Source organism: Macrosteles quadrilineatus, unplaced genomic scaffold, assembly GCF_028750875.1.
Source record: "Macrosteles quadrilineatus isolate MER2022 unplaced genomic scaffold, UCM_ALF_1.0 Scaffold_5__1_contigs__length_97177068, whole genome shotgun sequence".
Classification (NCBI taxonomy): Eukaryota; Metazoa; Arthropoda; class Insecta; order Hemiptera; family Cicadellidae; genus Macrosteles; species Macrosteles quadrilineatus.
The window spans coordinates 91163560-91190904 of record NW_026542598.1 but is presented as its reverse complement, the minus strand read 5'-3'; the positions used below and the strand labels follow the sequence as shown (position 1 = coordinate 91190904).

Genomic DNA, 27345 nt, shown 5'->3' with positions numbered 1-27345 from the left:
AGAAGAAAAAAAAACAGCACGCAGCACTCGGTTGAAAAACGAAAAAAAATACTTACAAATTCTTCTTTCAGATCAAAAAATTCTCTATTCTTGTACAAAAGGGTTTGCCAAAAGGAGCCCCTCAACACCTTTTCTAAATTTTGGGTCCGGCAGGTTCCGAGCTGCAAAAGGAAGTTTATTAAAAAACTTATAACTTAGAATCTCATTCGACATCTGAACTTTACTTAATCTAACTGTGGTAAATTGAGATAATTTTTCCTACGTGTATTATAGGGATGGATGTCGCCTCTCAGCTCAAGAGAATCCCATTCCTTCTTGGTTTTGATCAAGGACTGAAAAATATAGAGGTTTCAAACTGTCATTAAGCTCTCAGCTACAAATATGGGTTTACAATGGTCCAAGTAATCAGCACCAGCTACTACTTTTAGTTGGTTAACTACTAATTAATCCGTATTACCAACAGAGATGGACCCGTGCCCTTTCTGCTGTCCCTTAGCACATGAGAATTTGCACCGAATGTATAAACAAGAGCTGAAACTCGATTGAAATTACACACACATAGCTACGTTAAAATTGATTCGGGAAAGGGTGTCCAGAGTAATCATATATATGACACTTTTCAATGAGTAGTATTAAGGGCAGTTCTTCCAACGATTATTGTCAAAGTGTGCAGTCTGCAATCCCAAACCTAATCAGAAAAACTTGCAAACTAATACAGATTCTTAGATTATAATGGTGAAAGTAATATAATTTAATATATTTAATAACCGTTGCTTAGTCAAGTTTTATATGGGTATAATGGGTTTGCCTATCCATCTGTAAAGTATATTTGTTTTTCTTATAGTATTTAGTAAAATGTTTGCCTTTTTCTTACTCATTTTTAGCCATCCTGCTTTGATCAAAATAATAATAATAATAAGCTGAAGCAAAGCAATAAGAAGAATGGCGGCTTTTGTTTGTTGATTGCAAGGGTTGGAAGGTGCGAGGATTTTTTCACAAGTCATAAAATTAAGTGCCTAAAATACTAAATACATATATATTTTAATAAACTTGACGTCGATATTTGTACGCTTTATTTAGTTAATTTACAACAAATAACCTTGTCAACATCGTTGTTGTCATGTGACGAGTCCAAAATAATTTTTAGGATAACTCAAGGTCTTCATCTTAACCTATCACATAATGTGCTAAGGAACAAAGAAAAGTGCCGGGAAGTGATTACCTATTATTTTAATGACACTATTCAATAAATTATAGAAAGGTATGTACAGTATATACAAATACTTACAAACTGAAAACTTAGTTTTTTACGTGATCGTTGGAAAACTAAAGTAACTTAGTTAATTCTACCCAAACTATAAGTTAATCTGAGTTAAATTTAAATTTGTAGGCCTAGGCCTAAGTTACCTTGCTAATTAAAATTCAAAGGTGGCTGGCAAAATTAATCATTGAAAATTCCCTTAAACTGAATAATTTTTTGGTTGTTTATTCAATTCATTCATATTTAAATTTAAAAAATAATTGCTAGGCTAGTTAGGTAGGGAGACCACAGGCACCTTGTCATTATTATATGACAGTCTAAACTTAATTGGATTTAGTCTTTAGGGTAGCCTATAGTCTGATTTTTACCGGAGTGCGGCTGGAGCTCAGCCCTACCTGCGAGATAGGCCTACCCGACTCACGCACGCACACTCACCACCGTCCTAATCGCCTGAAAGCCCCGATCCCATATTCACTAAGTAAAAATATAACATCTGTTGTATGATACCTCAAAATTGCAATTAATTTGATGTTAGATATACAGTAAAATGGTTAGTGTTAATAAATTTGTTGTTTAATTCAATGAAAAATGAGTCCAAACACGAAATGATTATGACAATTAGCTAGCTAATAAATACGTGTTAAAATATTCTTAGCTTTTACACTTTGTAGGCCTAAGCAAAATATATATATTGTTTGGTATCATTTTACTTAGCATTTTGAGCTGAAGTCAAATGTGTTACCAGATTTTATAACAAATGTAAAATAAAAAATTGATAGTTTAATTTCCGTGAGCCAGCGATGACTCGCGCGGCAGATCAATGGTCCGTCCCACGACCGTTCTAATCCCTTGCGTCTGTGTGTGTGAGTAGGGTCGACCCTTCAGCCAGCCGCTTTCCGTCAACGATCACACTATATTATAGGTCGGTGAATCCAAAATGATCACATTTTTGGTCAGTATCAGCTAGCCTAAGTTAAATTAGTGTAGGGTACCTGTTTAACTTAAAGTGCTAGGCCTAACTGAATTGTTGGTCATTTTGATGTGTTTTAAGTTGTCTGTAAAAAACACATTGTTGCAATTGCCAAATAGGTAGCCTACCTCTACAACATAAGTTAGGCCTATGTAATTTTAAAACCATTTTGGTATTTGTTTACTTTAGGGGCTTCTAACGAATTTTGAAAAAAATGTTTTTTTCTCATTATTTGGCCTATTTTGAACACTTTTTACATTTGACACTTTTGGGGCAAATGCCTATTTCACCCTGAAAATAGCGTTTGAAAATCACAAAAATTTTTCAGCAATTGCCATTTTTACTTAGAAAATCAGGTTTTTTCCCCCTTGCCTTTCTTTAAATGTGTTTTTATTATTATAGTAATAAGCAGATGTATATTTAAACTAACCTAACCTAACCTTGGTTTAACTAAAAATCCGCTAAGTATTTTCGGCATATTGCTAACCTAAGCATTGGTTAGGTAGGGTTGGGTTAGGTTAGGTAGGATTGGGTTAGGTTAGGTTAAGTTAGGTTAGGTTAGTTTAAATATAGTTAGGTTAGTTTACGTAAGGTTAAGTTAGGTTAGGTTAGGTTAGATTAAAAATATTCAGGTGATTTTAGGCTAATTGATTTAAATAATAACTTAATAACTAGCCATACCTTACCTAACCTTAACTAACCTAACCTAACCTAACCTAACGTAACCTAACCTTGGTTTAACTAATAATCCGCTATTTTCGGCATATTGCTAACCTAAGCATTGGTTAGGTAGGGTTGGGTTAGGTTTAAGTTTGGTTAGGTTAGGTTAGGTTAGATTAGAAAGTTAGGTTGGATTATATTTAGTTCTGTAGGTCCTTAGTAATAGTAAAAACACATTAAGAATATAAAAACTACGCAAATTTTTAGCACTTTTTGCAATTTTCAAACGCGATTTTCAGGGTGAAATAGGCGTTTGCCCCAAAAGTGTCAAATGTAAAAAGTGTTCAAAATAGGCCAAATAATAAGAAAAAAACATTTTTTTCAAAATTCGTTAGAAGCCCCTAAAGTAAACAAATACCTAAATGTTGTCCTAAGTACCTAAGCTACTTAAGTTATTCATCTACTACATGGCCTACTACTATGGAAGTTACTACAGGACCACACATTTTGCTATATCAAAGTATTTTTAACATTAACTGTTGTGTTTTAAAGACATAAACCAAGATGAATTCAGACCACTCAAAGATCTGCCGGTTGTGCCTTGGGGAGGCAGAAGTTATGTGCCCCATCTTCAACTCGTACTCCAAAAGCAATCCACAAACACTGGCTTTGCCTCAAAGGATAATGAGCTTCGCACAGATTAAAGTAAGTAACTTTAGCCTACTCAGGATATTTTTATAATAGGGACTAGTTTGCGTTGTTTAACCCTCCGAGCGTCACTCGTCGAAAAATCGACGCGCAACACACTTTGTGTAGTGTCACGCGTCGATTTTTTCGACGCGCGAACATCGTTTACGGCGAAGGCTCTATGACTGACTGAATCGGATTGAACTGGATTGAGTTAGGTATCGTTCTTTTCGTTATACTCTAAGCTTTCTCCAGAGGTCTGTCTCAGCGCTGTATGTTCTCCGAGCCGATCGTAATTGTAGCAGACAGCTGACGTGCGTATTTGTAAATAGCTAGGTTACCCTCGGACCGATGACTGATGTGTTTTATTACGTTTATCATTGTTTTAGTGTTAAAAATCAAAAGTAGTGATATACGTGGTGCATTATAAGAAGATTTAAGTGATTTTGAAGGGCTGGTTGATGATCCTGAAGAAGTAGGTTAGTGATATTGATGTAAATTATCAGCCAGATTCCTAGCTATGGTTAGGCTATGCATTCTTAGCTAAACGCTATGTACTGAAATCTGTTTTTTGCCCATAACTTATTTATTTGCAAATCTACTTCCTTATATTATTATATATTTGTAATCCTCATAAAATTTAGAACAAAGTGGCTATTTTCAAATATTTATAAGCCTATAATTTATACAATTTCATTTGAGCGCGAACATATTTTTTTTTTTGAAAATTTTCCAAAATTATTTTTTTTTTACCTAAAAAATTTTTTTGAAACAAATGTTCCTTATGTTTTATGTATAATATTGAAGCCCATGATTTTCCAAACAAAATGGTATATAGAACAGTAGAATTAACATTGTTTTAAGCTTCTCAGATCGGTTTTAATAAAACCTTGCAAATGCGCCAAAAATAGGCGGACATTAAGGCCTAAACTATGGACACTCGGAGGGTTAAAAAATCTAAGTTAAGTTAAGTTAGTTAATCCTATAACTTAAGTTACCCATTTCCACTTCAGGAATTTAAGTTATCACTCATTTAATATTTTTCTACTGATCTTGTGACCACAATAATGTACTGTAATAAAAGAGGTTCGGTGGATTCACTCGTAAGAAAATACTGTACCGGTAGTAAAGATAAACAATAAGTAGTGCCTACTGTAAGCTAGTGCCTGATTTTAGGCGCAATTCACTGAGAATCCACCCGTCCTATCAACCACCCAAAATCACATAACTTGCTAGTTTATTTTAGGTAGGCAGGCCTCTTTCACTGACACTTGAACACATTAAGATGTATCTTAAGTGGTTTAACTTAGGCTACTAAGTTAACTGATTGAGACTGGATTTTCTTTCAATCCACGTTAGACCTACTATCTCCTGGCCAGAGAGCCAATGCCTTACCGCTTACAAATAAATCTAAATGAATTAATCCTACTGCTATATCAACTCTGGTCAAACAAAAGCCCGACTTAACTTTGACTCCTAGGTTGTTGTTTTCGTCAGTAGCTATCAGACGCTATGTTAAGTTATACGTACATAGATAAGTTAGGAGTTAGTAAGTGTGTTTTTTTTTCTGTTAATATTTAACACATCCGAAGCTGTAACTCAAAGGGCTAGATTGTTTTGTATAATACTAACCAGAATATTTTACCTTATAGTTAGATGAGAACGACGGCCTTCCTTCCTCCATTTGCTACCAATGTTTGGCCCAGGTGGATAAATCATACCAGTTCAAACTACAGTGTGAGCAGTCCGATGCCACCCTCAGGCAGAGCTTGCAGGTATGTCTCGCCCAAAGAGTCTATCAGCTAACTTTTTTTTACGCAGAAATTATTGTAGAGGCCAAGGAGGTAATTAATTGAATAACACTGTGTTCTATAGCCTATTAAAAGAAAAATGATTGACTCAATTGCGTAAGCTTTGCAACTGCTAATTATTTAAGCCCTACTGTGCTCAATTTGAAAAAAGTAAACCATTCATGCCTGAAACCATTGACTTTAAATACTTATGTAGATATCCATATGAATCAGCTGTAGGCATAAGTTAGTTACTTGAGCCTCTCGTAACTTGTAGTTAGTCTGCTCTTTGTTGGTAAGGACATAACTGTGCTATAGTTTACAAGGAATTGTTTTTTAAGTTCTGGTGTTAAGTGTTTGTCTTAAAGAAAACAGTACTTTACACCAGCACATTAGGTGCACAGCTTATAAGCATACCTCAATTTTAAACTTAATTTTTGTGATGGGCCCTACTAAAACTTGAAAATACAATGCCTACATTACAGCAAATTTTCAGTCCCGACTAAAAAGACATCATGTCTCATCCTTTTTTTACTTGTAGCTAAACAGAATTTGTGAATACAACTTTTCTACAGTTATTTATTTTTTTAATAGTTTAACTTTACCACCTAGAGTCTAATATCTGATTAATTGTTTGGCTGACTGTCTATCTTGTTCCCTCAGGACCAAGCAGAATCCGGAGATGAAGGCGGAGACTGGGAGATGATGAAGTTCACCCCGGAAGTCATCATCAACGAGGGAGAAGACAACAGCGATGAGGTGGGTCTCAACATTCTTACCTTAGTGGGGCCTAAATTTAAAAGAGAATTTTTAAAATACAGTACCGGTAGTAGATGTGGCTATTAAGTTTTAACATCAATTAGCATATAATTTGTGTTTCTATTGTTTGTTGGAAATGTACAAAGCCAGCTTGTATAACTTTAATTGGGACGATATGTCATTGGACTGTATGGGGCAACTACGAATAAAAATTTAAATACAATTCTAATCATGCAAGAAAAAGCCATTATAACTATGTTACACCTTAAAAAAGATGAATCAGTTAAATCTCACTTTAAAAATCTAAATATTTTTACAGTTTTTGCAGCGTATACTTTTGAAATAGCATGTATAGCTAAAAGAGACAGCCTAAAATATGAGCCAGTTGTTCCACATCGTTACAATACAAGACATAAAGAGGATATTGTAACTTCAACCTATAAGCTGGAATTCTAAAAAAAAACCTTGCTGGATCACTAATTTAAAAGGAAATTGCCTGCCTCTATAAAGGAGGAATCAAATTATAGGCTAAATTATTTAAAGCCAAATAAAAAAAAAAACATTTAATAGGAAAGGTGCCTTATACAATGGAGGAACTCATTGAATAAATGTTCATACTTAAAATGTATTTATCTAGGCTAGTTTAGTACTTTATACTTTACACTATTTTTGTACCCATGTACATGCAAGGAAAATAAAGATGTTTTGATTTGATTTGATGTTGTTAAGCCATGCATGATAATTATGAGTATTTTAGTTAAGTTAGTTTTATTAAATTACTCTTGACGCCATTCCTGTATTTATGTATTGTACTTAAATGAATAAAGTTATATGAAATTAAATGAAAAGCAATCTATTTGTATTGGAATAGATCGATTCTCAATACCATACCAATGTCCAAGTATCGGTGGTATCGAGAATCGACACATCCCTAGTAACAACAGACAATAATGATGTATTTAAACTAAGCAAGAAAAAATTTTGTAGGCTCAAGAAAACGGCCAGCCTGGCGAAAGCGACTCAGACCAATCTGGCAAGAACGGCAACTACCCTCTGTCCGAGGTACAGGCACTGCTAAGACACCATGGGACGGAGATAAGGCTGCAGGCGGTGAACGGGAACAAACCTGCCGCGGCCAGCTCTCCTGTGGAACACAACGGAAACTACGAGTCACCTATGGAAGAAAACGGGAACGGAGGCGATGGTCAGATGGATTACTATCCTCTGTATGGTGTGGCGGCCATGTTGAACAACCATGCTAACAATAGTCCTGCCTACAGGTGAGACAGGTTATAAATAGTCGTGATCTAAAATAGTATTTTGGCTGTTGGATTTAGTACAAAGAAAGATAGGTAGATCATTCGCTTAATGCACTGAATGGGAAGTTCTTTTTGCAACGTCTTAGGTCTAAATGAATGCATCTCATACAAAAAACAAGTCAGATACAACTAAATATAAGAGATACTCTCTTTACTGTTCTACTTGGATGTGAGCCTTGGCCAGACACTGTGTTAATTTTCTTAAATTAATTGTGATTGGGAGGATGGACCAACCACCTCAAAAAATGCAATTTACAAATTTAAAACATCCATTAATTCCATTTAAAAGATACTTAAGTATAATTTTAGGTTATTTCTTGAAAAAGAAACTCATGTTATTCAATTCAAGCCTCTATACTGCATTTGGCGAGTGATAGGAGTGAAGCGCCGCCCGCTGGGAAAGTAACGTTAGGGTCAGGCCGGTTCACAGTGAGCCTTGGACTCATTTATGTTTGGACTGCGGGCAAGCGACTTGAGGGCATGTGAACTAGCATTTTACAATGACATTTAGTCTCACTTTTTTCTACAGCCTACAGCCCCTAGTCCCGTTAGACTGGGGGAGGGGCTTCACTCCAAACACTTGCCGATTGCAGTATAGGTGTTACTTACATTATTAAAGCCTGACTAAATGCCTCCAACTGAACAAGCTTTGGGGTACACAGAATTACAATACAGTAAACTACGGACAGTTTGTAAACATATATTGTTTTGTTAAACGTTGTTAACAGACAGAAAGGAAACAAAACATCTGGAAACAGACAGAAAGTTTATGTAAAATGGTTATAAGCCAAATTTGTTACTGTTTAATAAGTTGCAAATATATTTTTGTAGGTACAGTTAATAGTTCACACTGACTCAAGATCAAGATAAAGATGGAAAAGACAATTAGTATTACCTACAAGAAATGCTGCGGAAAAGCCTTTTATACGGCTTTGCTTGTATTGTAAATTCATTGTATAAGTGTTGTGTGACGTAATTTTCCTGAAGACGAAACGTGGGGAATTACGCCACCTGTACGATAAACGAAGTCCCAGGAATCGCACGAGTCGGCTTGCGGGGATTTTCCTAGGAGTCGATAGTGATAAGGATAGCCTCAATTTGATAGGGGTCGCCGTCTATGTGTCACCTCGACAACCCATCACCTCGGTATTTTGGGCACAGACGACAACGTGTCACCTCGTAAAAATATAACGATGCCGTCTAGGTGTCACCTCGTCTAGTTGTCACCTCTTCTCTGGAGGTGATTGTTTGTCGTGTGTAGAGACGACTGCCTGTCACCTCGCACGCTTGCGTCAACGTGTCACCCCGACTACCCGTCACCTACTCTAGGCCCAGGTGACGATCTGTCGTTGCCGTTTACGACAAACAGTCACCTCGTACGCTCACGACAACGTGTCACCCCGACTACCTGCCACCCCGCTCCATCTGTTTACGTTTTCTTATAACGCATAATAGGATTTCTCCACTTGGTTTATCGGCGCTACCATGCTTGAAAACAAATAATTGTATATGTTACAATAAATAATAAGCAAATAATAAAATACATTATAAATTATGCATGTTTAATCTTTACTAACTAGATGATACACGCAGGCTCCACCCGGGTAATAAAACTAAAAAATCTAACAAATTAATAAAATAATACTAAAATATAGGTAGTTAGAACCAAATAACATTAGGTTGGTTCTGTATACTGCAACAAGTAGAAGAAAAAAAATATTTGCAATCTAAATGCAGTTAGGACATTTTCCAATGTAGGAGATTTTATAAAAAGTTCAGTGACACTGTTACATAAATTTTAGTTTAAGCCAACATTGCATGCTCTCAGCTTAAATAGAAGTCAGTCATTGTGCCTGAGGAAATAAAAACGACCTTTTGCGATTAACATTTTTCATGTTAGTGCCAAATATAAACTTAGTTCCAGATCATAACAGATGTTACATTTGAGACTAAATTTTTAAGACGCCGTTAGACATTTGACCAATTAATTGAACATACATTGAAATAGCTCATAGTGTATTTGGATAAATTAATAATTATTATCCACTAGGCCTTCTATGGCCACGAGAGAAATTTGTTTCTTGCATTCAAACACAAAAATGAACTAGTTAAATATATAAAAAAAAAACTACAAGATATGTCAGAAAAAAATACGTTTCATGCTAAATTAAAATTAAGTTCCTTTACTTTAGCTTACTACAATCATTAAATTCAAATATATATTTAATTTTTATAATCCATGTAATTCAACAAATTAAAACTATTATTCAATTAAAAATTAAACCTGATATTCCAAAATAACAGTTACATATTAGGACCTAATAATAACAGCTATTTTAAGCTGTTTGTTTAGCTTTCAAACAGCACTGAAAAAAACGTATCTTACATATTGAACACATAACTCTTGGGAAGTTCAAGAATAGACTTTTAAATGTTAAAGGATGCATTTACCTGACTTAAGTAAAAGGTATTCTTGTTAATACAAATATACAAACTTTAAGTTTTTTTAACTTATCAAAATCGAAAATTTTGACTGTAGTTACTGCAGTTTTAAATAACGCCTTTATAACAACGGTACTTGACAATTGCTAGATTTGGAACAACAGGTACATAGTACTAAATTATTTTATGAATGCTAATATTATAAATTCAATATTTCTCAAGTAAGCCTATCGCATAAAAAACACAATACCGACTAAGATACTGTTATTTAAAAAGCTGTATGTCTTACCATGTAAACACTTCAAATTTGTTCGCATTAAAACACGTCGTTCTGTTCTTTTAAACCCCGAACTAACAAACCAATCCATATTGCTAATAAAACGGGTTACTTAAAAAAATATATATAACTGTTAACTGTTTGACTGTTATTTAACTGTTAATCACTGTTTACTATTAACTGTTATAAGAGTCGACGTATAAGAGCTCCGCTCCGCTAAAAATCTGGGTTTTCTCATTTTTGTCCCTCAAGACACAAAATTTCCCAAATTGCCTATAGACCTCTTTAGAGAACTTAAAACACAAAAAATTCAGTATATCTAAGTATTTTTGTACAATTATTAGTTATTGTACAGAGAAAATTGATAAAAATATGATCTGAAATTTCCTATGTTATTCTTATGAAGAATATTGTAAAATGTTGTAGTTGCTTGTTTATGGAAATATTTTGATCAAACTTGGCAAATTTATTTATTATATACTGAGATATTATTATTTTTCTAAAAATACACACTTTATTAGTTTCCCTGTAGCAGCAAACTTAGTTACTCGCTAAACTGAATGCTAAAAATGCATTTTTAGGCCTAATTGAAAATCATTCAAGTAAATGGGAATTCGCTTATTAATAGACTGCAGGCTTGCTGCAGCGGAGGTATTATTTTTTTTACAGATTTTTGTACTTATTTTTGAGCCTGTTTTATTTATATAGGGATTCCGCACATATACAGGAAAATATATTTCTAAAAGGTGTGTGTAGATTTTCTCTGCGATGCACGGGAAATAAAATATGAATTTACTAAAAGACCCATTCTGCTCGGCAGTGTCGAAATAATTATCATATCCTAGAAATGATCATATTTATGATTTTTGATTTATTAATATTGTTTCTTGATATAGTAGAGTTTTGAACTTAGCTGATTCTAACAATCAATAGTTCAACAATCAAATTAAAAACTGTAATTCAACGGTTATTTTGAGTCAAAAACATAAACAATACTGGAGCAATTGATTTTAAATCATAGACAAACTTTATAGAAAATAATTTTTATGTAGGTTGTTCACCTTGCCTTTGCTTGAAACTCGTCCGATTGGAATGACTAATAGCTTAAATGAAAATCGATATTGCACTGAAGGTTCGTCTTAGACCAAAATATATCTATAGGGTTATATAATTATTGAAGGTTGGAGAAAAAATAAGTACATATAATATATTTGGAATATGGTTTTAATTCATATTAAACTATTAACAAAAAAATATAAAAAAACCAAGGAATAAATGTGCGGAGGGGGTATTTTAATCAGCCACAAAGTAACCGTTGTTATAAAGGCGTTATTTAAAACTGCAGTAACTACAGTCAAAATTTTCGATTTTGATAAGTTAAAAAAACTTAAAGTTTGTATATTTGTATTAACAAGAATACCTTTTACTTAAGTCAGGTAAATGCATCCTTTAACATTTAAAAGTCTATTCTTGAACTTCCCAAGAGTTATGTGTTCAATATGTAAGATACGTTTTTTTCAGTGCTGTTTGAAAGGACCATGTAGGACCATGTAAGGACCGAAAGTTACTTTTAAAATTGTTTGTCATAGAATAGGAAGACCGGAAGCCTGATATGATTTTCTTATATCATACGCACGGTTATTCACTGGCGCAATCACCCACATGTACTGCCAATTGTGTAAATCATCTGTTTTAAATGGAGTCTTTTAAGTCCTGAACAATGAATTAAACTTTTATTTCGTAATAAATTATAAATTTCATAATAGTATACAAGTCCTCAATATCTTCAGAGATCGAAAAATAACAAAATAAAGTGCCAAAATATAATCTGAACTGATTTTACTGGTATGTCATTTAAGTTTTGTGAATTGAAAACAATTTTGAGAAGTTTTTTTGTGCTTGTTAACAAAACATCTTTAAAAATTGTGTATCATGTTTTATTTTTTCTCCAGGGTGTTCCAATTCTAGCTACGTCACACAATGTTTGCGTCCATCATCGCGCAGATACCGGACAGGCCTAATCCGCTGTTGTCAAAACATACAGTAGCTCTTGTTCTTCTCTGGGAAGCCGAGGGGTTGCGTCTCAGCGGTCATTGCTACTGCCTCCCTTCAATTCTCAGAAACAGTGGCAATGACCGCCGGGAAAGGGTAGCGCACCCTCTCGTCCCTCTCGTCTTACAACAATACCTATGTTTTGACAACAGCGGGTTAAGTCTGACCAAGTCTACCTGAATATTTCTTAGATTACAACACCTTTTTAATCCCACTTATTACATACAACTGCCTCTACATATTTATCTCTACGAAAATTAAGTCTTTACTTAAAATGGTAGGTTGAATAATTATAAAGCTCGATGGACCAGGTCAACACAATCCATCCATCCATATATATAATACGCTAAGCCGATTTTTGTAAACAGAACTCCTCCCTCATTTTTGGACCGATTTTGATGATTAAAGTGTCAAAAGAATGGCCCTGATCTGTAGTTTTGCAAAGTGTTTTTATTTGTTTGAAATCTTTATTAGTTTGGACTGGATTTTCCATCAAAGTTGGGTTTTCTCCCATAATATTAACATGGGGGAATCTAAATATTTAATTAGAAACTTTTCCTCCGCTAATTTAAGAGAACGACTGGGCGTAGAAACTTGGTAGAGGTGTCCAAAGAACGGTCTTGGTCTGTAGATGAGTTATCAAAAGAAAAACAAAGTAAATTCCCTTAGGGCTCTGCCCCAGAAGCCTTTAAAGATCCCTCCACAGATTTGTTTACATTTTGGCCATGTGGATAATAATTTTTGTTTTTTATTATGAAACAACTGTTAATTTTTAAACTGTATTTTAAACAACAAACACTTATTGAGAGTTACTGAATTGTCCAAAGGAAGTATTTTTTGCAATGTTATTTTCTTGAACTCTTCGAGGTCCTTTGAATGTTACTAGCTTAACGAAAAAAGTGTTGTGCATGTTTACTGGCGCTACTCAGCAACAAAAACAATTTAATTTATCTCTAAAAAATATATTCTTAAAGTGCACTGAGCAGCAGCCTAAAACTCAAACTCACATTGTGACATTTATGATTCGGCTTGTATTTCTCCAACAGTTATTCATCTGCAGAAGAAGTTCAGTGTGCTCTTAACGTGTCTAATAACATCCAAACACACAAACCTTGCCTAAAATGGTACCTATTTTGACAAATTATTTGCAGTTTGGTCTATATTACGGACCGGGCTCACTGGGTTGGTAACATTATTGAAAGTAACACGATATTTTGGCTGTAAGAGTAAATACTATTTAAGCAGCTACTGTCATGACAGAAAGGTCATATATTCCTTTTAAATCCTTTATAAGATACGTTGATTAACAATGCATGTAAATGTCAATATTTACGTAACAGCCAATTTACAGTATGTTTTTTGCTTATGATATGCCACATTGCTATTTCATTTACATTATTTGTTGCCAATGAAGCTACACGACCATATAAACGAGGAGGCCCCTAACCGTCGATTTCGACGGGTTTCACCTAGTATAAAATAAACCCTGATGACTCCGCTCAATGTTGTGGATGCCTCTGCGAATGCTACCTAGTTTATTTAATACTAGAGAACCCGCGCGGCTCAATGAGCCGCATAGTATGAAACATAGCGCCGAACAAAGTGTTAAGCTCATATTCGAGTAATTCTAGTTACATCTTAGAGTTACACTTGTTAGAAACTAATTATAAATATCTGTATTTGCGTCGTCAAGGTTCGCCTACATTATTTCTGCTCTCAGTTTTATACTGATAACTTCTAATAACGATCTGCTTCAGTTCTAGTTAACATGTCGCAACAAAGTTATCACAGCATTGAGAATAAAAATTTTAAAAAACTGTTGCCTCACTGATAACCTGTGTTAAGTAATTTAAGTTGGGCCATTTTATTTCTTTGAATTGAGGCATCCCCTTGATCAAACGAATTTTCTCCGTAGAGAATCCTGAAAAGTGGGGTGATGGTGATATCAACCCTTTCATGTGCTCCATTTTTTACCCACAAACTCGGGGTTACCAACTGGACAGCCATAATCTGCTTTGAATAGGCTAAAGTAACAACACCATTGAAAGTTGCTTAAACGACCCATTTGCGTTTTTTTTTCAATTGAGGTAGAGTGAGTAATTCTAAAGTTTACAATAAAGACATAAGGTCCACCAAGATTTGGTATAATCTAACTTGAATTTATCACAGTCAAGGCATTATTATGGTTTCGTAAATGTTTGAAATATCTCGATCTGTTAGTGTCAGAAGTAAAACATTTCTTGTATGCATTAATTTGATCTGACATTAAGCAAGTTAACTTTACCACCAAGACAACACTATGTGCTTCGTATGTTTTTCACTTCTAAAGTAAGTTGCATAGCAGAACTGGCATATATCTTACCAAGTAAATGTGTATCTGGACGAGTATCTGTTAGAGCAGGCCTATTCTACTCTCCTCATACAGATAAGATATTTTATTATTAATTGTCTCCTCCTACCGTTATAAATATTTCTTATTTGAACTTGAGGCATTTCTGTTCTTCCAACAAAACTGACTAACCTTTTACTAACCTTTTAACTTCGTCTTAATCTACTGAATATTACAATAGCTATTTACATTACAAGTGTAGTAAGAGCGTTTTAACATCACGCAGGTGAATGTCTCTGTCTTAATCTGATATAGAAGCTTGAAATATATTTTACCTAACCCGCCATGTTAAACTTCCCTATCCCAAGCGTGATGTATATAACTTCGTTACTTCTCGAGTGATGTAAAGTTGAAAAAAACTCACTCGGTGATGTAATGAAACCCATTTATAGCTATTTACATTACAAGTGTAGTAAGAGCGTTTTTACATCACGCGGGTGAATGTTGTGCAACGAGCGAATGCGAGTTGCATAATTCACCTAAGTGATGTAAACACGCTCTTGCGTAACGTGTAACGTACAAGATTTTACCTGACCCGAAAATATACAGGGGGTCTAACAGTAAGGTTCTTTTACAAACAAAAGCTAGGTTAGGAAAATTCTTAAATCAACACAATAAAATTGAAGCACACAGCTGATTTCTAGCGTTGAACGTCGATGAGGTATATTTTTTACCTAACCCGCCATGTTAAACTTCCCTCTATCCCAAGCGTGATGTATACAACTCCTTCACAAGTGATGTAAAGTTGAACAACATATAAAACATATTTTATATGAAAAACATATTTCGGGTTAGCTGGAGCGGAACCCGAAAGGATTTTTGAGGTAAGAATATGTCTATACGTTAATCGAGGATGTGAGCTATCATCCTGCCAAATTTCAGCCTGATCCGACAAGTAGTTAGTGCGTGATTGAGCTTCAAACGAACAAACAAACACACAAACTTTCACATTTATAATATTTAGTATGATTAAAGAAAAGAATAGCATTTATATTTAAAAGGAATTACAGAATTTAGTTAGCTGTTTCAACTAAACTGGTTGGTTCTATGATATTCAATACCATTAAAAATTAAAAGATTTACCAACAGAGTGCAGCACTATTATTATTTATTTTTTTATTTTATGACAACAGTTAATTTGAATTAAGCAGCAACAAAAAGCTGTGATACACAATGAAAATTGCAAAGTAGTATTGTTCTATGCATTTTTCTTTTAATTAATAATTTGCGGTATTGTGCGAATGTTTGAAAATTTACTTTCTTCTATTATTTAGGTACAGTGGTAGAACATTATGTCTATTTTAGATTTGTTATAATAAACGCAAAGCATGAGTATAACTGCAATAAGCATTGTATTCGTATACGCCAGCCCCGTACGAAGGACGGGTACTCTGCTAGTTTGTTCATACAGTATATGTAATTTTAGTTAAAAGTGATGATACTATCGGAGTGACGGTTTGAGGCGGTGTCAAGTTGTCGGCTGCATCGACGCTAAACCGCCACCTCTCACGCTCGCGTCTAGGTGTCACCCAGACAAGGTGTCACCTCCTCTCTTTGGAGGTGACGACTAGACGCCTTCGTACATGACAACCTGTCACCTCGCACGCTTGCGCCTAGTTGTCACTCCGACTACCTGTCACCTCATTCAAACGGTGACGGGTAGTCGGGAACGATGCGCGACCACGTGTCACCTCAAAACCTGTCTTAAAAGGTGACGGTTGGTCGGGGTGACTGGTTGTCGAGGTGACACGTAGTCGCTGTCCCTTTGATAGCCTTGGTTATCGGAACTCAGGACGAACGTAGCGGGTAACCAGACACCACAAAAACTTCACAATTCTTCGACGCAAAAACTAAAGCCGGTACGACGAGAGAATGACAGTCCTCACTTCACCTCCCTCACAATTCGAGACGAAGGTTAAATCGCTCGCTGATTGGCCAGTGAGTTACTAAAACCGAAAAAGGTTGAAACTCGTGACAGCGAAGGCAGGCACAAACCGTTGATTCAAGCGCCAAAATCACAAAAAGGTGCCTTACTCACCTTTTTCTCCCGGAGCCTGTCCAAACGTCGTCAAACAACCAACTGACACTGACGTTGTCTGCGGTCTTGGAATTAGAGGTTAGGTACGATGTCAGTTTACAGTTTAGTGTCACGACTAGGCTTCTCCAACAGCCAATATTTGGCTGTTTATTATCGTGGTAATAACAATTTAATATCTCTCTAACAATTTAATCTTTACAAATGTTGGTTGCCCCTGGGTTGGAAGAACTGAGAACAACTTAAACAACAGAGCGTTGGCAGTGGAAGCTTGATGTTAAAATAATATTTAAGTGGGCCCTGTAGAATAAAATTATCCCCAGAAGTCCTTATGGGACGTCCCTGGCACTGTTTTCTTCCAGACTGAAATACCTTTAATAAATACTGAATTTACTCTGCACACTGCCACACTAGACCTAGTGTTGCACTTCAAAGGTGAATCTTTTGCAGTGGCCCTTATTACTCACTATAGATTACCAGATTTCAATTGAATGACTGTTTATGCTAAGAGAAATACCCAGGATACTGATAACTATGGAAATATGTAACAATTCAATTTATTTAACAGTATTTAAATAACTTCTACACTTTAATTTGTTTTGACAACTACTTATCAAATATTTGTGTGTTTGTATTTTATATTACAAGGTTAAACAACAACTGAATTCTGACTTAGAGTGCAACAATCTATTTAAAACCTTTTTCAAGATGATGAACGGACTTATCAAAAGGGAAGTTGTGGCGCGGTTACACACTGATCCCGAATATGTCAAGAGAGGTGTGATATTTACTTTAACATTTGAGATGACCAGTACCAAGCAAATCCTGTTCGTTGGCCAACGAATTAAAAACGAAGGTCGAGTCTCGTAGTCCAACTGATTAAACAGTGTTCTGTTTAATCGCAGTAGTATGTACTAGAATATTGCTTATTATTTTATGGCTAAGAAGGTACTTTGGCGGTTCATCTATTCACAAACTCACACGACCTCAATTAACACCTTCGTATCTAGCCGAACCAGCTGCCTACTCCCACTTTCAATATTATTTAATTTCCCCCAAATATAATAATGACTGTGGCACTCTTAAATAACCTCTAATTTAATATCTCAGCAAAATTGAACAATGACTCTGTCGTGAAATGGTGTAAGTAGAATAATTTACAAGTTACATTCAATACAAATACAAAACCCTATACAATTTAATTAGTCCTATATAATGAGAGAATCACAGTATACTAAACAATGCAGATTGATTTATCAGAAATGGATATTAAAAATATTGGTGAAGACTAGAACCTGAGAACATGTGCTAATATAACAGGAAATAACAACCTATGACAGGAAAATTTTACTCATGTGCGACTGACTGAAAACTAATATATAACAATAAATAACATACACTACTTACAAATTTGGACGTCCAACACAGATGTATACACTGGGAGAGGAAAGGAAAATGTAACTAGGCGGGTTTACCAAAAAACGCGATCGATTTGATTTCGGATGACGAACGTGAAATTTTTCAATGGCAGTTTGTGCTGGTCGGTAAAGCAAACTTTTAACACTTGTTTCGCAAAAACTGATTTATTTTCCACTCGCGTTGCAATTATATCCCTTCGGGACATAGGCTAAACGATTTAAAGAAAATAAAAGATTTGCCCGACCAACACCGCAAAATGAATTTAATTTGCACGATACAAACTTTTACCCGTCTAGTCACAAGGGAAACAGGGAACGAACTAGGTGGACGAGTGTCCCCGTGGCTGGGCCCCTACCCCTTCCACTTGTGTGGTTAGCATTGTGGGTATGGTCTTTCTATTGTCTAATCAGCTGACTATTTGTTCGCGTCTACTACATTAATTCGTTGTATAATACGACGAATCGGTACAATGTTACACCTTAATTTGTCTTAAAAAGATTATTGTACTGATCATTATGAGGCAAGTTGGTATTAGCTTGGTATTGAAGTTGGATGGTATTGAACCTTAAGAAATATACCGCCAACCGTTTCACTACATGCTCTAGCTACTAAATTTTTGAAAAAGACTTTATCAGTTTCACTAAGTTATTTGTTGTATTAACAGTAACGGCTCAATGAGTATGTCACTGCCCAATCTACTGCCTCGGTTGCCGATGAGTTCCGCGTCGCTCAGCTCTCTGCTGCACCGCAAAGGCCAGCTACGGCCAGATCTGTCCTTCATGAGGTAAGCAATCCTAACCTACTAATATTATAAGTGAGAAAGTTTGGGTGGATGGATGTTTGTGACAAGTAAACGCAAAAAATACTAAACGTACAGGGTTGAAATTTGGAATGATGATAGCTCACATTCCCGATTAACATATAGACATATTCTTATCCCAAAAATCCTTTCGGGCTCCACCCTAGTGGCTCCGAAGTTTCCCATGTGAGTATTAACCTTATGAGTATATATTTAAGAGAATTTTGTAAGCTGTTTCAACTACACAAGTTGGTTCTATGATATTAAATAGCATTAAAAAGTTATAAGGTTTACCGACAGGGTGCAGCACTATTATATTTTTGTATTTACGACAACAGCTAATTTGAACCAACTAGCAACAAAAAGCTGTGGTACACAATGATAACTTTTTGATGGTTTAGGTGCAGTGTTGGAACATTATGGCTATGGTAGTATGTGCTATACTATAGCATACGGGATGAATTGAAAGAACCAAATTTTCATAAACGGTGTCCTCTCCCATTACTGCAAAAAGCATTTTGTACTTTTATGCCAACCCCATACAAAGGACTCTGCTAGTTTAAATCAAATAAATTTCACAAATAGTAATTCACTAAAATCATCTAGTGTCTTTTGAGACCATGTAGATTGTTTTATGGAGAGGCAAGAAAATGTGTTTAAAGGCTACGCACACAGGTGACGAGCCTGTAGTGTGGGTCTCCAACGGGTTTAAGACCCAAAGACTCCCCACTAAACACCTCCTCCACTAGGACACTAGCCTGGGAACACTTGGCGCACTTCATCAGAACTAGGCCGAGTCTGCCTAAGCCCTACTAAGGCTCACCCCTTGTCTAGCCATTCATTTATTACACGACCTAGACTTGCAATGCCATCTAGGTTGTTCTGACGTGTTTCTGAGTGTTTTGACTGTATGTTCTGTATGAAGTGCGACCAACAGTTTCAATTGTCCTCACCCTCAATCATGATCTCACAAACCGATTTTACCAACAGCTTGCCAAGGTGTCAAGTAGCCTCCCGGCAGAGCGAGATCATATGGATCAGAGACTCCTATAATCCCATGCTTCAATAGCTAATACAAATCCTCACGTTATAGTTTTGTTGCATGTAGTTAAGTTTATGAAAGATGACTGAATCTCAAACAGCCTTGTGTTGTGTTTACAGTCAGGGAGCCAATGGACTGCAGAAGTCTCGCAGGTCGAGAGACGGACAGAAGTTGTTTCAGTGCCGCTTGTGCCCCAAGTCTTACTCCTTCTCCTCCGCACTGAGTCGTCACAAGGCAGTGCACAACACTGAGCTGCGACCGCACATCTGCAACATCTGCAAGAAGGTACGTACAAACTGTCATACAGGAGTATCACTGGTCGAGGGACGGACAGAAGTTGTTTCAGTGCCGCTTGTGTCCCAAGTCTTACTCCTTCTCCTCCGCACTGAGTCGTCACAAGGCAGTGCACAACACCGAGCTGCGACCTCACATTTGCAACATCTGCAAGAAGGTACGTACAAACTGTCTTACAGAAGTCTCGCAGGTCGAGAGACGGACAGAAGTTGTTTCAGTGCCGCTTGTGTCCCAAGTCTTACTCCTTCTCCTCCGCACTGAGTCGTCACAAGGCAGTGCACAACACTGAGCTGCGACCTCACATCTGCAACATCTGCAAGAAGGTACGTACAAACTGTCATACAGGAGTATCACTGGTCGAGAGACGGACAGAAGTTAGTGCCGCTTGTGTCCCAAGTCTTACTCCTTCTCCTCCGCACTGAGTCGTCACAAGGCAGTTCACAACACTGAGCTGCGACCTCACATCTGCAACATCTGCAAGAAGGTACGTACAAACTGTCATACAGGAGTATCACTGGTCGAGAGACGGACAGAAGTTGTTTCAGTGCCGCTTGTGTCCCAAGTCTTACTCCTTCTCCTCCGCACTGAGTCATCACAAGGCAGTTCACAACACTGAGCTGCGACCTCACATCTGCAACATCTGCAAGAAGGTACGTACAAACTGTCATACAGGAGTATCACTGGTCGAGAGACGGACAGAAGTTGTTTCAGTGCCGCTTGTGTCCCAAGTCTTACTCCTTCTCCTCCGCACTGAGTCGTCACAAGGCAGTTCACAACACTGAGCTGCGGCCGCACATCTGCAACATCTGCAAGAAGGTACGTACAAACTGTCATACAGGAGTATCACCGGTCGAGAGACGGACAGAAGTGGTTTCAGTGTTGCTTGTGCCCCAAGTCTTACTCCTTCTCCTCCGCACTGAGTCGTTGCAAGGCAGTTCACAACACTGAGTTGCGACCTCACATCTGCAACATCTGCAAGAAGGTACGTACAAACTGTCATACAGGAGTATCACTGGTCATGGGACAGACAGAAGTTTTTGTCAGTGTTGCTTGTGTCCCAAGTCTCCTTCTCCTCCGCACTGAGTCGTCACAAGGCAGTGCACAACACTGAGCTGCGACCTCACATCTGCAACATCTGCAAGAAGGTACGTACAAACTGTCATACAGGATTATCACTGGTCATGGGACAGACAGAAGTTTTTGTCAGTGTTGTTTGTGTCCCAAGTCTCCTTCTCCTCCGCACTGAGTCGTCACAAGGCAGTGCACAACACTGAGCTGCGACCTCACATGTGCAATATCTGCAAGAAGATATGTAACAGTTGTAATAAAGAAAAAAAATAAATCAGGAAAATTACTTTTGGTTTTGTTAACTATAGGAAGAAACTTTCATGCGAGGTTTTTGGGTGAAAGAAAACTAAAAGCTTGAGAGTTTACTATGTCTAAATTAAGAATTCTAACCTACAACAATCCCACCTACTCTCGGAAGAGGTGCTTGAGTTTGAGGAACATAGGCTAATGTTTATCATTTGAAACTCTTAGCCCATTAGTCCATTACTACTTTTCAACTACAGAGGTTCCAAACCATCAAGGGACTTTGTAAAATTGTATTGTATTTGATCTACAACTTTGGATGTATTTTCAGGGTTTTGCTGACCCTGAGAAGCTAGAACGCCACATGAGGACTCATGTTAGTGATCAGCTGTTTCCCTGCGACATCTGTGGACGAGTGTTCAAGGCACTGGCGACGTTCGAGAGACACAAGTCAGTATAATAATGGATTTAATTTAATATTAGTATCTGAAATTGTAATCTTAACGGTAGCTTTTAATTGATGTTGAATCTGAATAACACAATGTCATTCTTAATTCTTCATGTAAACATCTCCTGCGGACGTATAGACGTTATCATCACCTCCCGCGGTCAAGGAAACGTCATCGTCCTCTTTCGGCAAAATCATCAACATCTCCCACGGTCACGGAAAAGTCATCATCGTCATTCGTGATCGCGGCAAAATCATCAACATCTCCTGCGGACATATAGACGTTATCATCACCTCCCGTGGTCACAGAAACGTCATCGTCGTCTGCGCGATCACAGCAAAATCATAACCAGCTAATAATATATCATGCATATTTCTCATCATTAATGACATGGTATATTAATGGTATCTTGATCTGGGGTAACTCTCCTTATTCAAAAAATATTTTTAAATTACAAAAAAAAATGTAATACGAATTATTGGCAAAGTTCCCCCTAGAACCCCTGGTAAAAACCTGTTTCAAAACTTTAAAGTTCTTACTTTTTACGATCACTATATTTTGGAAATAGCATGCTGGGTCCATAGAAACCTCTCCACTTTTATGGAGACCCAAACTCAACATAATTACAATACAAGAAAAAAGAATATTATCAAACCTGTTAAGTAGCTCATAATTTACAAATATTCGAGTCATCACCACAATACATTGGTCCAAAAATCTTAAATAACTTACCAACAAGTTTAATTTTACTCTAGAAAATCCCTATAAGTTTAGACTTTTTTTTAAAAGAATGGCTCAAGACTAAATCTTTTTTTTCATTGGCAGATTATTTTAAGGACTGCTGGAATTAGGTATAAATAAACCTTCCCACTCCTTCTAGCTCAATTTTTTGTCATGTAACAATGTTTTTTTTTTTTTGGAAGATTCAGTTGATTTTGTGTAGATACAGATGTATTAGTTTTATCTATTAGTTTTAAGTCTTTATTTAATCATTGACAATATGTCCTGTTATTATGACATGTAACTCAATAAAAAAAAAAAATAAATAAATAACATCTCCCGTGGTCATGTATACATTATCGTTGTCTACCGCGGTCGCGGCAAATATTTTAACTTCTCCCGCGGCCGTGTAAACATCATTGTCTATTCCCGCGGTCAGGGAAACGTCATCGTTGTCATGCACGATCATGGCAAAATTATAATTATCTCCCACGGCTGTGTAGACGTTATCATCATCTCCGACGATTACGGAAATGTCATCGTCATCATGCCCGATCATGGCAATAGCGGTTTCCAATCGCGCGATTTCGGGGACGTGTTTTAATTGCATTTTAAGTGTTTTTATTTATAACATTCCAGTAATCCGGCATTTTCACTAATCCGGCAGTATCACGATCCTATATCTGCCGGATTACTGAGAGTCTACTGTACTTTATTTTAGAAATCTCCAAACTAAAATTCTTGACTGTGGGTAACTTACCTATTTAAAAATTATTTAATTTATCATGATATTTCGATTAATAACCTAAAGTAATGCTGTTAAAGAAGTTAAAACAAATTTATGTTTTGTAGAGTTATTTTTGCAAGTTAAGGGGGCTAAGTGCAAATTTCCCTTCCTTATGGATCTATTTGGGTAAGAATTCAGTGAAGGAACAGGAGATTCTATTTGTGTAGGCTACAGCTTCTGTGAACGTCTTTCCCGGTCACAGCAAAATCGTGAAAGTCTTCTGGGGTTATGGTAATATTATCATCGCCTCCTATGGTGACATCGTGACGAAAACCGTAAACATCGCCTGTGATTCGCCTCAGCTCAAACCGACTTGAGCTCGTCCCAAGAATTATTTCTGGCCTGAAGTGATCCCTTGAGTCAATTGTTTACCCAACCTGACCCCAAATATTGGTAACTCCCAAACCCATAGTTTCCAATTAGCTTTTCATCAGTCGCACTAGCAAAGGTTTAGAGGTTGCAATGTTTCCTTTTTCTCAGGTTGATGACGCAAGGCAAATGTCGCCAGTTCTCCTGCGGCCTGTGTGGCCTCGGGTTCCAGAACAAGACCAAGTTGAAGCTCCACCCTTGCAAGGCGGCCCCGCACGACCGATTGTACCCGTGCCCTCAGTGTAGTGAGGTGCTTAACGGCAGAGACGCCTTCGAGGCTCACATCATCTCACATACTGGTGAGTGAAACATTGACCACAAATGATTCTTAGTAAATGTCTATGTTGAGGGTGGTAAATAAACAAATTAACAAAGTATGTCTGTTTCAACTTTCAGCGAATTTCCAAGTGAAGCGAGCCAATCGTGAAACTGAAATAAACATGTAAGCTCTTTGCCTTTTGCTTATGAGTCATTCATTGTGATTCCACTTTTAAATTGTGCGTTAAATAAAGCGTAACTAAAGAGATCTTACCTCGGGATAACTCTTTGTCTCGCTCTAACTTCCGGGCAGTTACCTTGCCTCTACTTGAGCTGAGCCAAGCTATATTTGTCCGAGGGAAGGCTCTAGGCCAGAATAGGCAACATTGCGGTTTTTTCTTTTATTTCTGATGACTGATAAACATGTTTGTTGCAGGCATGGCTGATAGATCGCTCAATGCACAAGCTATCTCTCTGATAACTACAGGGGACAACGATAGAAGATCCATCTGATGTCACTAAGTACAAGTTAATGTATATAAGGTTCTCAGGCTCTCTATTGTACACATTGTACATTAAGTAATGCGAATGTTGCTTCTAATTTATTTACAGTTACTATTGATTCTCGTCAGTAACAGCTGATGCCTGACTTGAACCAGTGAGAAACAAGGTATGTGTAGCATATGTCTTTGAGTAAGTAGTGAGAAAGTGATGTTGGATAAATGGCCATCAACTTAGTTCTGAGGTAATAGAATTAACATTGATTGCAAGGATTTGCTTTTCTCGGCTTAAGACGACTATTTAATACTGGTGCAGGTTGAATATTTTTTAAGTAAATCAGTTTACATACCTAATATATCTGCCTTATACAAGCCATATTTCACCCCTACATGTACTAACATTTTTTTTGTACATTTAATTGTAAGTACCTCATGTAGGGTTCATCATAACAAGAATGCTTCTGGATCAAATTTTTTGTGAGTTTTTTGATTTTTTAATTTGTGATATTTTTATTTTTTCTATATATATTTTTTTGACAATGCGTGTCGGAATGAATCAGGGTTACAAACAATTTATTTGTTTATCACGACATTACAATTTAGCGTGTAAGTGTGTATCTAATTTATTTTAGTGCTTTGCGGTGCCAGTATATTTTCGATTCGTGTTTGAGACATGTCCAAGGGCATTTAAATAGATTGACAATAATAAGTGTAAAGTTAATTTCATATGAGTCTGATACAGAAAGTATATTTATGATTTGGAAATTAATTACTTTTACCTCAGAGTATTTTCAATACCTCACATTGTTAATGTTATAAGTGAAGCAATAGTTTTTATACAAAACTTAGCGAACACATTAGACTGTTTATTGTATTGTGTAATATATATTCAACTTTTTGATTTTTGGCTGAGTTGCACATTCGCTTGGAGTACATTAGTTTTTCAACAAGCATTTTTTTATAGCAAAACTTTGAAACTCTGCTACAACTAGTTTTATGTGCTCGCTCGTGTAAAGCACAACATACCTCAAACAATACGTTTCTATCTCAGATTGAGCACATACAGTTATTGTTATATTGAAACTGTGCTTGCTGTAGCAATATTGAACAATCATTTTTTCAGTCACATTTTGTGATATAGTATTATGTTTATACTATATTTTACACATATCCCTGCAGAGTTTCCACTCATAAAACTTTCATTTTTCTGAAAATTATAATTTCTCTGTCTTTTAATATTTGACTATTTGGACATTTATTGTTACTCGGCTCCTGTATTCGTATATACATTACTTCTGGCTAGGCCCAGAGGTTGCGGCAATATCACTTGGTAAAATATATTCGTGATTGGTGGTTTTATCCTCGGGGACACTCCAGCTCTCTCCCGATTATTTGACCCAGTGTTTTGTATTTAATTAAAGTTACCTTCTTTGCAGCTAGTTCTATAAAAATACATGCCTTTTTAGTAGTCAGAAGGCGGTCTCTCTCTACATCATTTTAATATTAATTTTATAACTTTAAAAAATACTCTAGAGATGTATTTACACTTGAAGTGTATTCTTATGTTCAGTAAATACGCAAAAACATTTTTGTTGGTATCTTTTTTGTGATTTTAAATATGTGATATTATAATAACCAGTGGGACTTTTAGCATCATGAATCACGCCTAATAGATAACAACTAGTGCACCTGTTGCTCGAATTAGAGCAATTGAAAAGTATAACAGGCATTATTTCAAAACGAATAACAGTAATAATTTCCTATGTAAAAGAGTCAACTCCAAGATGATGTAGTCAATCACTCCACTCCAGTTATTGAAACTGAAAACGAAGGCTTTTGTGTGTTATCATGTGTTTACTATGAACAGCTGTAATTAATACCAATTATTCGTCTGTTTAAGTAAACAAAATCTTTTCTTCATAAGAAATACATTAGGATTTTGATGTCCTGTGGGGCAAACAAAGCCCGAGGACTTTTATTACAGGAATTGGTGAAAGGGGGTGTCTACACAAAAAATACTTCATTTTGACACGTAGTTTGTAAAAATCAGTTCATTATTAACAGAGGAGTAGTGTTTCGTAAAAATCGCCTTCACGTATTGTCCATGAGGGTTTGAGCTAGGTCAATTTTTGATCACGCGAGTGGAAACTCTGTAGACTCCTGTGATCACTCGACCGCCACGTGCCATATCAACGGTTTATACATTTTGGGCATTAGCTTATATTGTGTGTCTATTAAATGCTCAATATATGAGAAAGATGTGCTAGTATTGCTGTATTTTGTATACTGATTTACATAATTGCTCACTGTTACGGACTATAAAAAAATTTAGTTGTTTGTTTTGTGGTAGTTTTTTATATCAATGATCTTTGGGAATATTGGTTGTACAGGCTGTGTTGCTAGCTGGGTGGTTATAATGCTTGACTAGTAATCATAAGGTTGCCGGTTCAATCGTAAGAAAAGTTAGCATCTTTTTGATGGGTTTGAAACTGGAGCCAGCTGGCCTTGATCATTGGGCTTTTTATAAAATTGTAGGATAAAACAGCTGGTCTTAGTCAGCAACAAAGCTCTAGAATGCTTGTAAAGATCTGCTCCACACTTATTATTCACACACGTTGTCGCAGTTGCTGCTAACTTGCTGTTTGCTATTTTGAATAGTGATACAAAATACCAAAATGCTCGTTACCACAGCTCCGTACAATAGTGTACAACCAATAAGTATGTTTTTTTCCGATAGAAAATGTGCCGTGTAACAT

General features: G+C 36.4%; 1 protein-coding gene across 1 annotated transcript; it reads left to right on the top strand.

Moving 5' to 3' along the window:
• The first annotated feature begins 967 nt into the window (after positions 1-967).
• LOC128995787 (zinc finger protein 383-like) lies at positions 968-26415 on the top strand. Its single transcript, XM_054420805.1, has 14 exons — positions 968-1261; positions 3444-3596; positions 5231-5353; positions 6032-6127; positions 7115-7407; positions 18725-18844; positions 20021-20186; positions 20375-20518; positions 20702-20845; positions 20907-21011; positions 21200-21340; positions 21838-21956; positions 23943-24130; positions 24526-26415. The coding sequence occupies exons 2-14, from the start codon at positions 3456-3458 to the stop codon at positions 24600-24602; spliced, it is 1857 nt and encodes a 618-aa protein (XP_054276780.1). The 5' UTR covers positions 968-1261; positions 3444-3455; the 3' UTR covers positions 24603-26415.
• Positions 26416-27345: the final 930 nt, after the last annotated feature.

Bases quoted from the DNA above. Each gene is read 5' to 3' on its own strand.
- LOC128995787 (XM_054420805.1), top strand. From the start codon at position 3,456: ATGAATTCAGACCACTCAAAGATCTGCCGGTTGTGCCTTGGGGAGGCA. The intron at 5,354-6,031 runs GTATGTCTCGCC...TTGTTCCCTCAG, and splicing joins CCCTCAGGCAGAGCTTGCAG to GACCAAGCAGAATCCGGAGA. The intron at 20,519-20,701 runs GTACGTACAAAC...ACTGTCATACAG, and splicing joins TCTGCAACATCTGCAAGAAG to GAGTATCACTGGTCGAGAGA.